The sequence below is a fragment of the Erythrolamprus reginae genome, chromosome 3 (genome assembly GCF_031021105.1).
Source record: "Erythrolamprus reginae isolate rEryReg1 chromosome 3, rEryReg1.hap1, whole genome shotgun sequence".
NCBI lineage: Eukaryota > Metazoa > Chordata > Lepidosauria > Squamata > Dipsadidae > Erythrolamprus > Erythrolamprus reginae.
In genome coordinates, this window is record NC_091952.1 from 64,480,656 (window position 1) to 64,500,583 (window position 19,928).

The 19,928-nt window shown below is 37.0% G+C and overlaps 1 protein-coding gene across 3 annotated transcripts in view; it reads left to right on the plus strand.

Annotated features, from left to right (window-relative positions):
• Positions 1-1,136: 1,136 nt before the first annotated feature.
• CTTNBP2NL (CTTNBP2 N-terminal like) overlaps positions 1,137-19,928 on the plus strand; it is a 29,936-nt gene continuing 11,144 nt past the window's right edge. For 2 of the 3 annotated variants that reach the window (XM_070745620.1, XM_070745618.1), the window contains exons 1-2: positions 1,137-1,248; positions 5,938-6,045. In XM_070745620.1, coding sequence (XP_070601721.1) covers positions 5,947-6,045 — 99 coding nt within the window. In that variant the 5' untranslated portion in view covers positions 1,137-1,248; positions 5,938-5,946. Of the gene's footprint in view, positions 1,249-1,597; positions 1,643-5,937; positions 6,046-19,928 lie in introns of those variants that run through there. The other variant, XM_070745619.1, reaches the window with a different exon arrangement.

Below are 19,928 nucleotides of genomic sequence, written 5' to 3' on the forward strand. Positions count from 1 at the left end.
AGTAGCGGTGCGGAAGTAAAAACACCATCTGCGCGTGCGCAGATGGTGTTTTTACTTCCACTGCCGCCCGCCCTTCGCCCGCCCACCCCGTTGCTCGCGCCTGGGGTGCGCGCGCGCTTGGGGACACCCTAGCTCCGCTTCCCAGCTGGGAAGCGGAGGTGGGGTGTCCCCAAGCGCGCGCGCTTTCCCCAGCAACGCGCGCGCGCGTGGGGACACCCTAGCTCTGCTTCCCAGCTTTCTTTTCCTCCCACTTAGGACTGTATGACTGTAACTTGTTGCTTGTATGCTTAAGATTTTTATTAATATTGATTGTTTCTTCATTGCTTAGTTGACCCCTATGACAATCATTAAGTGTTGTACCTCATGATTCTTGACAAATGTATCTTTTTCTTTTATGTACGCTGGGAGAATATGCACCAAGACAAATTCCTTGTGTGTCCAATCACACTTGGGCAATAAAATTCTATTCTATTCTATTAATAAGACCGTTAAAATACATGAACTAGATATATTGATACAGACAAACATACACACACATTTTTTAAAAACTCCACGTTTAAAACAATTTGCCCCCAAAATAAACTGGAGCCACTTTTATTAGGAGTCTTACAAGCGAGCTCCCACCAAGCAGCTCAGAAGTGTCAACAAAAGGAATAAAAAGTTGCAATACTCCAAAGCGCGACAACATCCCGCTTCATGGGCATTTATCTCGACGGCAAAATTTCGAAACAAAAACAAAAACCTCTAAGGAAAATGTCCGATCTAACGTCTGAAAAAAAGCCCAAACCCGCTTCGTCTAAATTCAGTTGCACGGAGGGGGGGGGGACGGGGGGGGCGACTTTCTCCGGAAATGACGTCTCAATCAGAACTCCGCTCTATCCACCACTTCAACCACGGCGAACAAAAGGGGTTGTGGCTTTTTTTCCTTTTTCTCGCAAGCCCGTTCGGAGACCCGGCGTACACACCCCTCTTCGAACAAACCACCGGTCTCGGTTTCCGATTGGCTAAAAAAAAAAAAAAAAGTCGAAGGGCCCGATTATTTTCTTGTCCCCGCCCCTTCGTTTGCCGATTGGCCAAACGCCTGGGCCTCGCCGGACATCGGTTGGCGGACGGGAGACGTCAATCTCGGAGCGCTCGAGAAGGCTGGATGGAGAGTGGGGCCGAGCGGGGACGTTGGCTTGAGCTGCGACGAAGGCGGTGGCGGCGGCGAGGACGACGGCTGCTGGCGGGCGTTTGGCCGAGCTCCTGGTAGGTTGGTCGGCGCCTGATCGGAGCCGATCGGGCAGCTTCGGGCGGGGGCGGGGGGGAATGGCGCGCTGGAGCATCCCCGCGCGCTCCTGCGCCTTTGGGAACCGGCAAGGGGGAGGGAGGGAGGAAAGACAGGAGCCACCTGGAGGCCCGTTGGCGTTAGGGCCCCTCTGCCCGAGAGAGCCGTGGGGCGCGAGGGAGGGACCGCCGGCGGACCATTGTGGCGGTAGCCGCCGTCGCAGCACCGGGAGCTGGAGTCAGTGTCAGGGAGGCTGATGCGTTAGGGGTGGAGGCGATGGGGGGGTCGAGGCCCCGGGCTGGGCGGGCGGGAGGGTCCGGGTGGGACTTGACTAAAGACGCTTCAAAGGAAGTGTGTACGGGCTCGCGGGCGACGGTAAGTGAAATTCGTTCGTTTTGTTGTTGCTTTTTTAAAAGGGGGGGGGGCGCTTCCCAGCTTCCCGCTGTTGTTAATAAGAAACGGGGCTCCGAAATCTGATGCTTAGAAATTAAAACCAACCACCCGAGCGTTTTTAAGTTAACCGGGCGGTCAGATCGATCATCTATATAGCAATAACTTTTAGATTTATCTATCTATCTATCTTTCTTTCTTTCTTTCTTTGTTTTGTCAAACAAGTACAGTTATAGTTTATATTAACATAACAAAGTATAAAGAAATGATAAAAAGGGTAATAGGGCAAAAGGACAGGGACAATGCTTTCTTTACAGAGGGTAAGCATATTGCCCCCCCCCAAAAAATCTGGGTCCTTATCTATCCATCTGTCCATCCATCCATCTATCTGGATTTATATGCCACCCCTTTCCAAAGACTCGGGGTGGCTTACATAGAAACATAGAAGATTAATGTCAGAAAAAGACCTCAGGGTCCATCTAGTCTGCCCTTATACTATTTATTGTATTTTATCTTAGGATGGATACATGTTTATCCCAGGCATGTTTAAATTCAGTTACTGTGGATTGACCAATCATGTCTGCTGGAAGTTTGTTCTAACTCTTCTTTACTACTCTTCCAGTAAAATAAGATTTTCTCATGTTTTATTTTATTTGTTTGTTTGTTTCGGCTAATACACAATGAAGGTTATAGAGGATATACTCTAGTAGAATGTATTAAAGAAAGAATAGAAGAGACAATATAGGAATAAAATATAACTATGAGAGAATATCAGAAAAGATATAGGGATAGAAGGGAAAATATATGAGATATAGGAGAGACTATAGGACAGGGATGAGTAGGCACTCTGGTGCACTTATGTACACCCTTTACCGACCTCTTAGGAACCTAGTGAAGTCAACCGTAAATAGTCTAGGGTAAAGTGTTTGGGGTTAGGGGATGATACTACGGAGTCTGGTAGTGAGTTCCACACTTCGACAACTCAATTACTAAAGTCATATTTTTTACAGTCAAGTTTGGAGCGGTTCATATTAAGCTTGAATGTGTTGTGTGCTCTTGTGTTGTGATGGTTGAAGATGACGTAGTCTTTGTCAGGCAGGACGTTGCAGCATATGATCTTGTGGGCAATACTTAAATCATGTTTGAGGTGTCATAGTTCTAAAGTTTCTGATCTTTCCCCCAACTAACCTCAGATTGTGCCCCCTTGTTCTTGTGTTCACTTTCCTATTAAAAACACTTGCCTCCTGAACCTTATTTAACCCTTCAACATATTTAAATGTTTCAATCATGTTCGACCCTTTCCCTTCTGTCCTCCAGACTATACAGATTGAGTTCATGAAGTCTTTCCTGATAACTTTTATGCTTAAGACCTTCCACCATTTTTGTAGCCCATCTTTGGACCCGTTCAATTTTATCAATATCTTTTTGTATCTTAAAACATAAAAAGAAGAACAATACAATATAACCATCTAAATCCAATTAATTTGAGACTAAGTGTACTAATCTATACAGTTCATTCGACTTCTATGCCACCTAATCCCAATGGGACTCATCTAGCGTAGAAAGATGTGAAAGTGGCCGTGAGAATCTTAATAGTTTGGGCGAGCAGGGCGGGGATTGAAGTAGATTTAATTTCTTAGGGCTTGCCTTGGCTACTTGCACAATTCCTTCTGGAAATCAAATTAGGGAAATGCTGCTAAACCTGTTTACTCCTGGTACTCCCTCGCGTTATAAGACCTAGGGATGCTGCAAAATTACATCTCTCTTGGATCGGGAGGAATTGTTGTGGTTGGGCAAGTTTTTAAGATGCCTCCGGAAATGGAGATGTATATATTATTTATTGAGGGCAAGTTAGTAAAGGCGAAAATTAAACAGTGATGTGTAGATGGATGCAACTGACTAACGTCAGAAGATAGATTGGAGGTACCTATTCATAGGAAGGAGAAAGGTAGTATTTATATAACAAATTGGTCAATTTGATTCCGGGGAAACAATCTGGATCTAGGAAGTACAGTAATGTCTTTGTATTTATTTCATTTTTAACTAGTTTATGAGATGACTGCTTTGGATTTCTTTTTGGACTGTATGATCAATGTTCAAGATTTGAGAAATGCCACTGTTTTTTTTAATAGGTTCATGCTGTTATGCTATAAAATCATAGGAGTATGTAAATGTGTTTTCGTGTACAGTCTGTCAGAATCAATTCTCCCCAATACTTTATTTAATCATGCATTTTATAACTCATGGGATAGTGGAATGGACCCTGTCTAATGTCTGATTTTTGGCAAATACTGCTGAAATTATTACTTGCCTGTATCTATAGACATGCACAGGGGCTTCAAATGGATACAATGATTTGTTTTATACAAGACATAATCTTTAATTCAAGAATTTATTTAGTGCTACCTTAACAGAACAGTGTTATTTTTAGTATTAAGATCCTCACTAAATAATCCTGAATGTGTCATTTTTTCATGTGTGTTTCAGCTTTCAATGTTGTTTCCTTCTGTCCTGTCTCACACTGGCTGTAAAGGGGATTTCCAAAAGGAGCAGTTTAGTTTGTCAAATTTAGTTACAGGTTTCAGATGTAATGTTAAAGGGTGTATGCATATGAAATAACTGTAGATTCAATTCCTATATGGTTTTTTCCCAGCCTGTTAGAAATAGATTTTCATAATAAAGATACCTTTGTCTATTGCCAAAAGTATATTTCAAAGTGGAGAATAAGAATGTTCTGTCAGTATAGATAAAAAGCAGATTTATATACAGTACAGTATGGGATACTAAAAGCCATTGAAAGGCAATCTTGATTCTCAAAATAAAAGGTTTCAAATCTAGAATCATTGATATAATGTAAAACTAATGTTATCAAGATTTGATTTAATGGGATGGCATGTAAGAAGTGAAATTAATGTTTAGATTGAAAGGAATTATTACACTAGCCTTATACCAACAATACATTATACAGATTTACATACAGTTGGTATCTACTCATATTATGTAATAAATTAGGCTGATAAGATTTTCCATAAAGATACTGTGTTAGCATCAGATGGGGAGAAATTTGGCAAAGCTTTTTTGTTTATGAATACTTGAAAATAACTGTATCTTTTTGCTGTCACGAAACACATGGAAGAAAGGTAAATCAGCAAAAAATAGCACAGATTTATGAGGAATGTGAATAACTAGATATTTGGAGAGAATAAAACAGGTCATTCCACAAAATTACTGCAGTTTCATTCAATTTGCGTTTAGAGTTAAGGTTTCTCTCTCTTTCTCTTCCCTCCCTCCCTCCCCTAGCATACTATTTCATGCTATGTTATTGTTTAAATCATAACAATTTATTCTGTTCAACTTCTATACTTAGAATAAACAGACAAAAATAAAAATCTCATACTAGCAGAAAATTCAAACAGTTCTTCATTTTAGCATCAGCTTGTTATTTGTGGAAAGTTTCGGTATTTCTACATTGTATCATTTAGCCTGTGTTCAGATTATTTATGAAGTAGTGTTTGGTTTCTTTGAGAACAATCACTAATTCAAAGGTTGCATAGATGTGCAGTCTGTCTCCAGCGGCTTAGATTTATGGTTTGGTTTCACTGCTGGCTATTTCCCGAAACAGACCTGAAAAATCACAGGGAGGAATAAAGAACAAATGACACAATGAATGATAACAGAAAATTAAAAAGTTTACCTGTTTGTACCTAAAATGTTTATCAAACAGGCTTTTCAGTTCTTAGCCGTAAACATAATCCATAATCCACTCTCAGTGGCTGCTCATCCACCAGTTCTCTGACAACCTGGGGCCGCAAAAAACCCCCACTCAGGTAGAGAGAAAGGGAAGCCTAGTTTACCTTGCTTTGTTCCCTTGGCAAGCGATTGCTCGGAACCCCCCTTTTGACACACTGGTCTTTGTGTGCACGTGAGTGCTAGAAATCAGATCAGCTGGCCGGAGCACATGCACACGCTGGAAACAGGAAGATCATCTTCCTGTTTCCAGAATGTGCAATGGGCAACTGTTTTTAATGTTGACTTCCAAATGAATGCATGTGTTCTATCCAAACAAAGTAAAGCATACATACATCATTTTGTGAGCCCATGAGAAAAGGTGAATTATTAATTTTGTTCCCCCAAGTAGTTATAGCGGTCATGAAAAGGAGAAGTACTAAGAAAACATTAAAATGTCATTGTTGCAATTATATGGTATTGTATTGCATTTTTACAATAGGTTTGACTATACAAATACTGTTTGACTAAACTTGCAATCTTTTTTTTTTCAGGTATTCAAGATGAATCTCGAAAAACTCAACAAAGTTGAATTATTGACACTTTTTAGTATCCTTGAAGGTGAATTAGAAGCCAGAGATCTTGTCATAGAAGCTTTAAAGGTAATCTGTAGATATTAGAGGAGATGAAATATAGCAGTTCTGCTTTATAAATATTATGTAACAAATCCTGTAATAATAGTCTGTACTTTGGCATTTGATTGACAGCAAAAATAAATAATGTAATGGATTGATTATGAAAAATAAGGACATCATATTTTAATCTATACAGTATATATAAAAGGGAAACCACTCAACACATTAATCATTAAATCTTCAGAACCATAAAGTCTACAAACTTGAAATTTGCCATATATGTTCCTCTCGGCTTCTAGGTGCTCACTGAGAAAGGATATTTCATAATTACATCGGAGCATGAGTATTTATTATATTATTATTTACAAGCTCGGATACTAAGGAGTTCTACTCCCCCCCTCTCCACCTGAAAAGAAATCTAATCCAAATGCAAAACACAAGCAAAGGAGTTTCAGTTTTGCTGTTGCTTTCACAGCAGCAAGCAGCTTTACTACAGAACAGTTGAGCTAAGCCATGCACAGATTCCTTCCTGTTTCCTTCTTGTTCACACAACAAATACTGGTTGAGTTTTCAAACACCCCTCAACTCTCCCACACTAACAGGATGCTAGCCAGATCCAATGGATGCTGTAGGCAGAGACCTTTCCCTCCTTATTTCCTCCTCAGTTCAGACAAATCTCTTCCTTCTACTGTAACATGGGTTAATGGGAAAAGAGGCAAAAAATGCAGGAAAAGATTTACAGATGTGATCAGGAAAACACAAGTGAGGGTGGCTGCCTTCCATGGCCATTTCTATGTGGCATGCTCCAGGGTCAATTCACCTGACAGCCTAGTTATCCTCCAGCCATCCAACCAGAGATAAAAACCAGGAATGTTGTTTATAGGGAGGTCCTGAGCAATTCATCTGAGGGAAGAATTGAAAGTCTGCTATGCAAATAATGTCTTCCATCTGTAACAGAAACTTAGCCTACCATCTCTAATGAAATAATACAGTCCCTTTTTTAACCACTGATTAATTTTCAAGCTTTAAGCATCAATTTATCAAGCCCCACCACATAGTTTTATAGTGAAGCAGGGGTATCGGCTAGCAAAAGATATTCTCCCTCCATCATACTAGAATAGTGAGACTTGGAATTTCTTGTTGTCAGTGCCATCAATGTTTTTCTGTTAAAGAGATGATTTGATAAAAACCAACAGTTTTCTCAACAGGCAGGAATAGTAATATAGATTCATGTCCTATATCCATTTAAAAATGGTTTCTCTTTATCTTCTTCTTACAGTAGCTATATAATTCAGTTGATGAGTTTAGTGCCAAATACTGAAATATATTACTAGTTTTTGTAATAGTATAATTTGGTTTTTGTTGGACTCTATTGTTGAAATTGTAATTATAGTATTTGCTTTAAATATGGATTAATATCCAAATTGTTTGGATATCCACTAAACATGGATCTATCTCTCTCATTCATATTCTCTCTCTCTCCCTCTCTCCCCCCCCTCTCTTTCTCTTCACTTCCTTCTATCATCATATTACTGTGGGAAAAAATCACAAATTGCTGACAATTGCATTCCATCACTGCTGTTTACTATCTATTTCAAGTTAACTAGATCTGGGTTGAGCAAAGTCACTTGATGGCAACTGGAACATACAAAACATACCTCTTAGCTGCCATTCACAGTAGCAATCAAACGTTTTGAGGCTCAGATCTGAAGCTGTGTTCTATTATTTTATACGTATCAGTTTCCTCATTTTTTTACAAGTTTCCTTTTTTTCAAAATAGATGTCCAAGCACTAAATTTGTTTTGCTTTGGATGATTAGAAAGTGTGACAATGAAATAAGCAGAAGAGCTTTTTTATCTTTAGTTCTGTGATCTTTTTGTTGGCATAATTGTTTATGGTGTATGCTAGCTCCCTTTTTTCTGTACTCCAGTCAAAATGTTAATTTGAATTCTTTTATAACTTTTATGCTTCTTCTTTGGATGTTTTCCTAATAATTTTCATGTTAAGATCAGCTCATGGTTTTACGGTCTTTAACACACTTCTGGTGCTTTTATTGCCTTTGAGGACTAGTATTTATCATTGCACTGTATATCAAAAACTGCTTCTTTTAAGATTTCAAGTTTAGGGTTTTTTTAAAAAAAAATCTATGCACATTTTGACTTACAGAGGAACTACATCATAGCCATTTTCCTCCCCTAAAGTTTCTATGATAGGTATTGATATTATATATTGTCACTTCTAATGCTTCTTGCCTGGCATTTTCAGTTATAATCATTTGTTTTTTCAACTGGCTATTTTCGTCGTTGTTTTTTTTAAATTGTTCTTGTCCTGTTCCCTTTTGGGTTATTAACATTTTCCGTCTCATTCCCTTTGAATGATTCATCCTAAAGTTTAATATTCTCCAATGCATGCTGGCTTTTCTAGGATCGTTTTAACAAGAATTAGACATATTAAGATATGTTGATACTCTCAAAATGTTTCTTTATGTTATTCCTGGAACTGTGGGATAATCATTAGACGTCTAAACAAAACAAAGAATTATGAATCTTGTTCCTAGCTACAGAATTTAAGATAATTTTCACAATGCTTAAGGATATAATGTTTTTTTGCTGACTTTTTACAATGAATATGCCTATTTATGGACCATTTTATTTGACAGTATTTTGGATAGAAATACATTTTTGTCTGCCTGTTAAATCCCTCCTAAAGGTCTGATATAAACAGATGTTGTTTAAAAGTATTAAAGATGTTATTATTATTATTATTTATTAGATTTGTATGCCGTCCCTCTCCGTTGCATATTTAAGTTGTTCCAAATAAAGCTGCTTTTATTGACTATGATTGTGTCACTGCTGATGGTGTTCAAGTGGTGATCCAAATGTTTTGGGATGATACCCTATTACCATTGAAACTATCTTTGCTTTCTTTTGTTCCAGTTACAGGTCTTTGTATTTTGTGATTTTCTCTAGTTCTTTATATTCTAAAAAGTATTTTGAATCCTCAGTTTGAATTCACTGAATTCACTGTTTGAATCAACAGTGGGGGATGAGGGATGACAGCTTGAAACCGCTGAAAGTTAAATGGACTGTAAACAGCAACTGATGACAGAGAAATATAACCTTATCCACCAAAGTGCCAGTTGATTTTAATTTTGTAGTCTTTTAAAGGAAAAGAAAAATATAGTGGAGAAAACTGAAATAATACTGATGGTTTGACTGTAATACATAGGTTTGGTTTTATCATATCCAGCAATATTATCTGGTTTACTAGAATTTTCTTTTAATTGCTGAATCTTAGAGTGATCACAGGCAGAATATGGAAATGTGGTGTTCTTAACTTAGAAGAAAAAGAAAAAAATACTGCATGTAAAGATGCTGTTTTTTAATTTGTTTTTGCATTGCTTCTGTTTAGTACTATGAAGATCAACTAGATGTGTGTTTTTGTGTTTTTAGTATACGAATAGTAGTCTAGAGACTTTTATTTTCCCCCTGTATTATCTACCAAATCTCTCTGAAGATTCTCTTTAAGGTGAAATAAGCTTTTATTGTTAATATTTTGTAAAATAGTATAAAGTTACAGGCTAGGTTTAATCATTGCTTTAATATAAGTTCATATTGTTTATAATATAAGTTCATTAACAATATTGATATTGTTTCAGTTGTTAGTAAGACTGAACTTCATAAGCAGTTTAAATATTTAAATATTCAGTGCTCTTACATTACAGTCGTCTTCAAGAAGAGAAAATTTATATTTAAGTACTGTATCCCCCTTTGTATATTAAAAAACTGCTTTGATGTTTAAGATGTAATAGTAAAATGAGTATAAGTAAGTTTATTTACATAAAATTGAATGATGAAGTGCTACAAAAAATTTTTTAGAAAGGAAGAAAGAATCTTGGGATTTATGTCAAAATCAAGTTAATAATTTGAACAATATCAGGAATAGTAACATTTGTAATTATATAGTGCTGCATTTTTATGACAGGATTTTAGAAATGAAGAAATGCATTGATGTAGAGATTTGCATTGTTACTGCTTTAAAGGGCTTCTGGTTTTATCTCCAAAATATGCTTCAGAACCTGAAGAGCACAAATATAATACCTGTCTCCAGCTTCTCAAAGCATTTTGTCTTTTTCTTGCACTCCCATGAGCAATGGAATTTTTGGAGATCAAATCCAAAGCTCTTCATTGTTTTGCTGCTTTGCTAAAAATGTAACCAGATTCAACTTTATTATTATTTTAATAAAACAAGAGAGCATCCCCAGTCTTCAGTGAGGGGCGGCATACAAATCTAATAAATAATAATAATGTGATAAGCTTGATTAGAGAAGGAAACTAGTTAGTTGTGAAATAGAGTTAAAAGTGGTGGCTTGGGAGGTAGTAATTCAAGATTCTATGACTTTCAAATATAATAGTGTCCTTGGAAGTTTGAAACTATTTTTAACTTTTAAAAATTTTATGTATTATAACATTTCATTATGCAGAAGTGTAAGATGCTCTTCCTGTATTTTTGCTAGAATCAGGTTTTATTCAGTTGATTAAGATTGATGCATGGTTAGCCAGATGCATTTTTAGATATCTTTATTTTCTTTTAAAATATTACCCCCTCCTTTTGCAATACAGATTATTTCTTTGGACTGGATGTATCTGTGGTCCATTTATAAGTGGTTCCACCTCTTGTTTTGTTTTGTTTTTCCTAATTGAATTTAGCCAGTCAGTAAATAAAATTGTGTTTTATCACTTCCACTCATGTTATGACTACAGATTTATTTTCAAACATCTGTCTCTAGAGAAAACTAGGAACTGAGGAAATTCAAGATTATGCAGCAAGCTATTTAAAGGAGATTCTGTTTTAAAAGAGGAACTTTTCTTCAAAACTATTTGGGAACCGTAGAATCTAATAGAATTTTGAAACCCACAGTAGTTTGTTTATATAAAGTAGTATTGGAAAAATACACATAGCAGCTGTAGAATGTGCTTCATACTTAAGTTTTTATTTTTCAACTGATGTAGATGTATTACATATTAATAACATTGACTTAAGTGGGGGGGTTTTCCCATGTGGTAGGCAGGGGAAAGGAGGAACTCTATTGTTTCCTTAAAACATAGAGTAGTTTGTTTCATCAGCTAAACATCTCATCATTTTGTATTTGCAGTAGCTTCAGTCTTTAGCCTCCATTTTCTGTTTTGATGCTGATGTATCACTCTTCAAGCTGATCACAAATTTTATCCAACTAATTTGATGAAAACTAGGAAATCGCCTTATATTTCACTTGTAATCTTAGATTTTTTTAAACAAACACAAAAGCACAAATCATGATACAATTTGGAGCCCACTTTGATGCTGCATGGGTGGAAAGATTTCATAGGATATCATATTTATAGACACTTTGCCCTTGTGGATCCAGCAAGGTAGAATCTCTTGCTCATCCTTTTTATGATCCCCAAAGCATGTTCTCATTTCCACAATTGTTTCCAAGTACAAGGGCAACACTGATAAATTTTATGTTTATTACTTTTTAAGGGATGCTAAAACCCACACTCACATATCGGAGGGCCAAATATCTTCACCTTATTTATTTATTTATTTATTTATTTATTTATTTATTTATTTATTCAATTTTTATGCCACCCTTCTTAGACTCAGGGCAGTTCACAACATGTTAGCAATAGCACTTTTTAACAGAGCCAGCATATTGCCCCCACAATCCGGGTCCTTATTTTACCCAACTCGGAAGGATGGAAGGCTGAGGTCAACACCGCAAATTTAATTAAATATGTTATTTTTATTATCCTATTGAGTTTTTCTCCCTTTATCAATAATGAATTACTGTATTGCATTAAACAGTTTCTGGGCAAAAATTATAATTAACGGATTATTATATAAATTGGATTATGGAAATTCTGAAGTTTCTAGTTTCTTTTTCTGGACCACGAAGGTTCTTTTTATTATTATTTCCCCTTTTTTTAGAAATTGTGTCTTTCATGGTTAAAAAAACAGCAGTATTGGATATTTTGGGGGGGGGAGGGGGCAAATATGCAGTTATATATTGAATCTCATCTACAACAGTTCTATTCACATAATTACCGATAGCAATTACCGGCTGGATTTCGTGGATCTCAGTGGAGACCGCTATTTTCCAGCCGTTCTCGCTATGACGTCAACCTTTCGTAAACTTCTCAAAACCCACCTTTGTTGTCAGGCATGGGGGAATTGAAACATCTCCCCCAGGCCTATATAATTTATGTATGGTATGTTTGTGGGTATGTCTGCTTAAAAATGGGGTTTTTTAACTATTTTAAATTTTAAATTGTATATTATTAGATTTGTTATGAATTGTTTTATTGTGTTGTGAGCCACCCCGAGTCCACGGAAAGGGGCGGCATACAAATCTAATAAATAAATAAACCACAAATCTGGAAGATATTGGCTTGTGTTGATTGGCAAATTAATGCATAAAATGAATTGATGTTTAGACCATTAGAAAAGCACTAGATTACAAGTACAGTTAATTTTATCTCTATTTTGTTTTCTAATCAGATTTTAAATACTCATAGCAGTAAGTACTAATTCTCTTCTGGATAAATCACTAGTATTATGTAGCATTAAATGCACCTAGTCTTTACTCTCCTACTTACTGGTAAGCATTCTATGTGTGTAGAAACAGAATGGATCTTCAAAACTAGTTTTGTAGCTAAATCAGATTACTTCAAAGGCATAAATGAAAGCCTCTACTTTAATGTACTCTTTGTTTTATTATGAGAATATTGCTACCTTTGAGCCATTTTCACAGAGAGTGATTCTGTAGAACCTCCCAACTCCTGCTTTTTTTAGCAAGTGATATAACTCCTAGAACAATACATTACAGATTGTACCGAGGATGTTATTTCCTTCTATAATACAAATTGTTAGCTTGCTTTTCCTGTAGTTTTGACAGCTGTATGTTGTTTAAAACGCTCAGTCAAACTAGTGTTTTATAGAGTCACTGTTTAAAATTAAAGTTTTTATTGATGCTGAAAGGCCTACTGTATTTAATTTAGTATGACTTAAAGATGTGTTTATATTCATAAATCTTCCCAGATGTGAACCGCACGTGCATGTAGCAAATAGTTAATACAATTACTAGTCTTGCAGAAGACAAGATTGCCCTATCAGAAGAACTCATTTTCCCCATTTTGTATAGATTCTCTAACCAATAAACCCCCAAACGTTGGAATCATGAATAGATTTTTGTTGTTGTGTAATGAAAGAACTTATTTTTTGTCTAGTATCTCCTTCTCTAAGGATAATTTGACAAAATTACTGTAGGAACTTTTTTTGGTTTTTGTGAATATCTGTTTTGAAAAGATAAAAGACAAATATCCACTCTTAGGAAAGGCAGTTATTACTCATGGAATGCTGATCACATGAGTGTTATGGAAAACCCCATCAACATTGCTTTGTAATGTCAGCTTCTTAATACAAGTGTTTGCACAATTAGTGTGAATATTTGCCGGAGAGAAGCAGTAATAACTATTGCAAGCTAATGTGCATGGCTCTCTTCTGGCAAATGTTTTGAATATGCAAAGGTTGCAAGGAAGACATTTAAGTAATGTCTGTGTATAGAACTAAGTAGAATTTGACAAAGTGAATACTTTAAGTAACACCTGAATAATGTTCATAATTACCAGAATTCTAGATATTTGCCCTTTAAGCTTTCTTTATAGAAACAAAGTAATGATAAAATCTCTGATGCTTTTTAATCTCAGCTCTTCTTTCTACTCTATCTTAAGTATTATTCTCTGGTTATCTTATGTACAAGTTTAAGTTTCTTTTTATATATTGGTGCATTGCTTATCAGTTTTTCCCCAGCTCCTTTTAATTGATTGTACAGTGGTACCTCATAATACGAACTTAATTGGTTCCAGGAGGAGGTTCATAAGGTGAAAAGTTCGTAAGATGAAACAATGTTTCCCATAGGAATCAATGTAAAAGCAAATAATGCGTGCAAATCCTTCAGGAAAATCCCAAACTTTAGAAGGGAGGCGAACGAGCAGCTAAAGGGGGTGGGTGGAAGAAGCAAGGCTAGGCTAAAGGGTAAGTGGGAAGGAAGAAAGGCAAGGGGGGCGCCCCCCCTTTTCTTTTTTCAAAAGACACCGTTTCAGGGCCTTTGCAAGCATGCAAAATCTTTACTCCTCCAAGCTGCCCCTCCCTTTTCTTTCTTCAAAAAAGGGGGGGGAAAGAAACCCCTTCATCCCAGCAGCAGCTGCTTGGGTTCGTAAGGTGAAAATAGTTCGGAAGAGGCAAAAAAATCTTAAACACCGGGTTCGTATCTTGAAAAGTTCGTTAGAAGAGGCGTTCGTAAGATGAGGTACCACTGTATTAAGGAAAATATATATAATCATTTCAAAAATATATTTATTTGCCTATATCCTGTATCTAATTTGTACCAAATATTGTTTATATACTTATTATTATTATTATTATTATTATTATTCAATGTTGATTCCATGCTTAGCACATGAGAGAATGGTATTTAATGCAAGTTGCATTTTGTGATTGTAAATACATAATGTTGGTTATAGCTGTGTTTGTGTTTATCAGTTACAAATAGGGGTGGGCAGCAGGCAGGATGGGGTGGGACACAGTTCCACCAGCAGAAATGAAGCTGTGTGCCTAGCACCAACTGACTCTCCCCCCCCTCCCATCCTCCTCTTCGGAAAGTGTTAGGGAGACCAGCACCGGCAGGAGTTGCAGGGGGGGCATTTCCTTCCCCTTCTTTTCTCAACAGCTGATTGGCACCCTTTGCCTAGCTACCCAGCCTGAGGCAGGGGGTCACCCAGGAAGGAGAGCATGGGAAACGCGAAGCAAATTGTCACCCCAGACAGCGACACTGGTGAGGTTGTAAGTCGAGGACTTAACAGTTCACTTGAACAATGATGATCCCACCTGGTCATATGGCTGTCAAGCTACTCCTGCCCAGTCCCAGGACCAGCAAGCCACACCCACAAAATAAGCCACACCCATAGGGTGGCAATAAAAATTTTGGCTGCCCTTTACTGGTTACAAATATATAACTGAGCATTATGTTTGATTGCGTACAGAGGACTTCAGCAATGCACAAGGTTTTCTGTGACTATAATTTTGAATTGTTTCTATTTCTTTAACTTTTTTATGTTGCTTATTCATGCCATGCAATCAATTTTCCCTCTACACTTAGATATGAATGTCTACGAAGATTCTCAGACATCTATGTCATTGTTGTCCCAAAAGTGCTTGTTTCAAATGGCAACTGGACTTTTTAAGTTTTTAGAAATGAAACATCTTCAAGAAAAATCAAGAAAGTCCAGTTGTCATTTGGGGAAAAAGCACCTTTGAGACATAGATCATGGATTTCTATTAGCCCCGAAGAACTTTCTTATTGCATTATTAAAGTACCTGACCATCCTTTTGAAAATCAGTGATGTGGTTTTCTTTTTCCATTTTGGAAGAAAATTCATTCACTTGGAATGAATGGGAAATATACAAAAATGGGCTAAAATAAATAGGTTCCACCCTCCTAATTTCCAAATCCTTCTGTTCGACCTGGAACTGGGGAAGAGGAAAGTTCCTCACCTTTGTCATGAATGTCAATATTGACAATCCCAATATCTTTCCATCCTTACCCTATCTAGTACACTCCTCGTCCTCTCAGAAAGTCTAAAGTAAATGAAAAAATTACCAGTGCTGATGTAACTGAAACTGAAATAGATGGAGCTACATCACAAAGCAGGATTTCAAAAGAGGGGTTTGAAATATTTTGTGGTGAATGGGATTATGTAATTTGTCTGTTTTGAGCCTTATCGTACATTTTTCATGCTTTGTCCATTTCAGCAGAAAGTAGACTTAGGCTCCACAATGCATTAGAATGCAGGTTATCTTCATCTGACTTAATTGGCAACTTCATTAGGAAATGAGAGGGGGGGGGCTCAGTAAGGTATCTATTTCATTTTAAGTATTTCTGTTGAATGAGGAAGAGAAAACGAAAAGAGTCCCAATAGGATGTTTTTCTTGCTAACACTTTGTATTCATGATTTCACTGTTATCTCTTTGAAGTTATGAGAGTATGGGCAACACATATTTGGACAGAAACTAGTATTTCTCCCACTTTTCATGGGGAACATATCACTACTATCACTGCACAATACTGAAATTCAAATCACAATTTGTACTTTCAAAGGAGAACTATTGTTAAGGATACCCAATTCAAAGAAGCTTTCATATATCTAGTTTTATTAAACTCTGTGTAGCCTTAGAGGTTTAAATTATAAACAATAATTTCGAACTCTAGAATATTGATTTATCATTTTGAGCACTTGCAGTTTTCTTTCCTACATTTCTACAGAAACTAGTAACTTGGATATCCATGCTTCGCTACAAAACTATTTGATTGAGTTTGATACATTGACACTTAAAGCTTGAAAATTTATGTAGAATGTGTAATTCCTTAGCATCAGAACATGTTAATATAAGGCAACTAGCAGTTGGAACAGAGTTCTTTTCAGGTGGGAAGGGTTAGAACAGGCCTGATAAGTAACATGCTGGCGATGCCCACACCTGCTTTGGCGAAGGGATAGCATCAGAGCATGTTAGAAACATAGAAACATAGAAGACTGACGGCAGAAAAAGACCCCATGGTCCATCTAGTCTGCCCTTTTACTATTTCCTGTATTTTATCTTACAATGGATATATGTTTATCCCAGGCATGTTTAAATTCGGTTACTGTGGATTTACCAACCACGTCTGCTGGAAGTTTGTTCCAAGGATCTACTACTCTTTCAGTAAAATAATACTTTCTCATGTTGCCTTTGATCTTTCCCCCAACTAACTTCAGATTGTGTCCCCTTGTTCTTGTGTTCACTTTCCTGTTAAAAACACTTCCCTCCTGAACCCTATTTAACCCTTTAACATATTTAAATGTTTCGATCATGTCCCCCCTTTTCCTTCTGTCTTCCAGACTATACAGATTGAGTTCATTAAGTCTTTCCTGATACGTTTTATACTTCAGACCTTCCACCATTCTTGTAGCCCGTCTTTGGACCCGTTCAATTTTGTCAATATCTTTTTGTAGGTGAGGTCTCCAGAACTGAACACAGTACTCCAAATGTGGTCTCACCAGCGCTCTATATAAGGGGATCACAATCTCCCTCTTCCTGCTTGTTATACCTCTAGCTATGCAGCCAAGCATCCTACTTGCCTTTCCTACCGCCCGACCACACTGCTCACCCATTTTGAGACTGTCAGAAATCACTACCCCTAAATCCTTCTCTTCTGAAGTTTTTGCTAACACAGAACTGCCAATGCAATACTCAGATTTAGGATTCCTTTTCCCCAAGTGCATTATTTTACATTTGGAAACATTAAACTGCAGTTTCCATTGCTTTGACCATTTATCTAGTAACGCTAAATCATTTACCATATTACAGACCCCTCCAGGAATATCAACCCTATTGCACACTTTAGAGTCATCGGCAAATAGGCAAACCTTCCCTACCAAACCTTCCCCTATGTCACTCACAAACATATTAAAAAGAATAGGACCCAGAACAGACCCTTGTGGCACACCGCTTGTAACCTGTTACTATAAAGCAACTGGCAGTTGGAACAGAGTTCTTTTCAGGTGGAGGGGGAGGTAGAACATCTTAACTCCTTGGCATCAGAGTGTGTTGATTTAATACTGTATAAGAATCCTTTCTTAGAAAGCACCTAGAAGCCAAGAGGAACATATGTGCCAAGTTTCAAGTTTGTAGACATTACAGTTTTGGAGATTTCGTGATGAGTGACTGGTATTCGGCTTTTATATTTATAAATTAAGGGTAGAAATAGGTTTTCAATCAATAGAGATGCTGTCTAGGTGTTGTTTGGCTACATTTTCTATCATTCCTGAATTTTGGTCACAATAGCAATAGCACTTAGACTTATATACTGCTTTATAGCCCTCTCTAAGCGGTTTACAGAGTCAGCATATTGCTACCAACTATCTGGGTCCTCGATAATATTAATAAAATTGTAGATCATAACTTCTGAAATTACATTACATAGATAAGACCCAGTAAGTTTGACACATATATACCTCAAAATTATAAGTTACAGTTGTTTCTTTTAATAACTTTTTTGTGATTGGAACTTTGAACAAAACCCTTTTTTAGTTACCCGTTTCAGAAATTCACCATGAATGTGCAGTGGTATACCTACTTAAGAACGCCTCTACTTAAAAACTTTTCTAGATAAGAACCGGATGTTCAAGATTTTTTTGCCTCTTCTTAAGAACCATTTTCTACTTAAGAACCCGAGCCCGGAAAAATTTCCCAGAAAATTTGAGAGCGGCACAAAGGCCCGGCCAGTTTCCTGCCATTCCCCCTTTAATCCCAGTCATCTTGGGCTGCCAGAGGAGCCTTTCGGTGGTGCTTAAGGAGGCTTTGGCAATCCAGAGCGAACAAAGCATTTTCCTTTCTCTGGGTGCTTGGAGAGGGAATAAACCTCTGCCAGCGCTCAGAGAAAAAAATGCTCCCTTCGCTCTGGGCAGCGACTGTCCTCTTCTTCTTTCTCCTCCCACCCAAATTCTGAGCTTTTATTTCTTTCCTAATGGGTTTGCATACATTATTTGCTTTTACATTGATTCCTATGGGAAAAATTGTTTCTACTTACAAACGTTTCTACTTAAGAACCTGGTCACGGAACAAATTAAGTTCTTAAGTAGAGGTACCACTGTACCTACATGGCTGTTCTTTATGAATTAGTGACTTTTATTTTATATCATTCAAAATGGACATATCTATGTTTTTTTGACAATAACCTAATAACAGTAGGGTTTTTTTTAACTTTCAGTTTAGCCTGCAGCCCTGAAATTTCTCAGTGATCTTAATAGTTTTTAATAGGAAAGTGAACACAAGAACAAGGGGACACGATCTGAGGTTAGTTGGGGGAAAGATCAGAAGCAACGTGAGAAAATATTATTTTACTGAAAGAGTAGTAGATGCCTGGAACAAACTTCCAGCAGACGTGGTTGGTAAATCCACAGTAACTGAATTTAAACATGCCTGGGAAAAACATATATCCATCCTAAGATAAAATACAGGAAATGGTATACGGGCAGACTAGATGGACCAAGAGGTCTTTTTCTGCTGTCAATCTTCTATGTTTCTATCTCTCAACCAAGTCCTAAGCTGCTTTGATTTGATTTAACTTTTGGGCTGTTGCCAGCTATTGTGATAAAATATTATAAGCAAGCCTGATCAAGTCAAGCGTATTGAAACATTATAACCTCAACTGAAACTACTACTATTGAATCAATGTTCTTCAGCTACTAAGGGACAGGTTTTGACAAAATAAACATTAACATTATTCAGCTTTTATGAGAATAATCAGAGAACCTCTCTGTAGGATTCCTGTCCCTGCACAAAAATGAAGACATCAGGAATATCAGTGTCTAGATTGGATTAAATTACTGAACACTAATTCATAACTGCTTTTTCATTTTAATATTTGTATGGATTGAGATTGAACAAGAACTATTTCACTTTTTTTTTCTAATTTCCTGGTGTATTTTTCCTCTACAAGTACAGAGGGTTTTTATTTTCCCAGTGGCCATTCATAAATTGCCTTATTCAGTACTGGGTAATTCTAAATGAGAATCAGTGTTCTCATCCTAGAATGGGAAAGAGTTGTCTGTAATTCAAAACATGTGATTCCACTAATAAATTGACTCTTGTTTAGCTTGTATGTAGAGCCTTTGTAGGACTGCTATGGTGAAAATTTCAAAAATAGATTCACGAAGCCAAACAAATTTAGGCGCTTGCAGTTTCAGTAGCACTTCACAGTTACTGTTTAGCAAAAACACTGTAGAATGAATATCACTCTAATGCCAAAAGGAAAAGTACTTGCAACATGT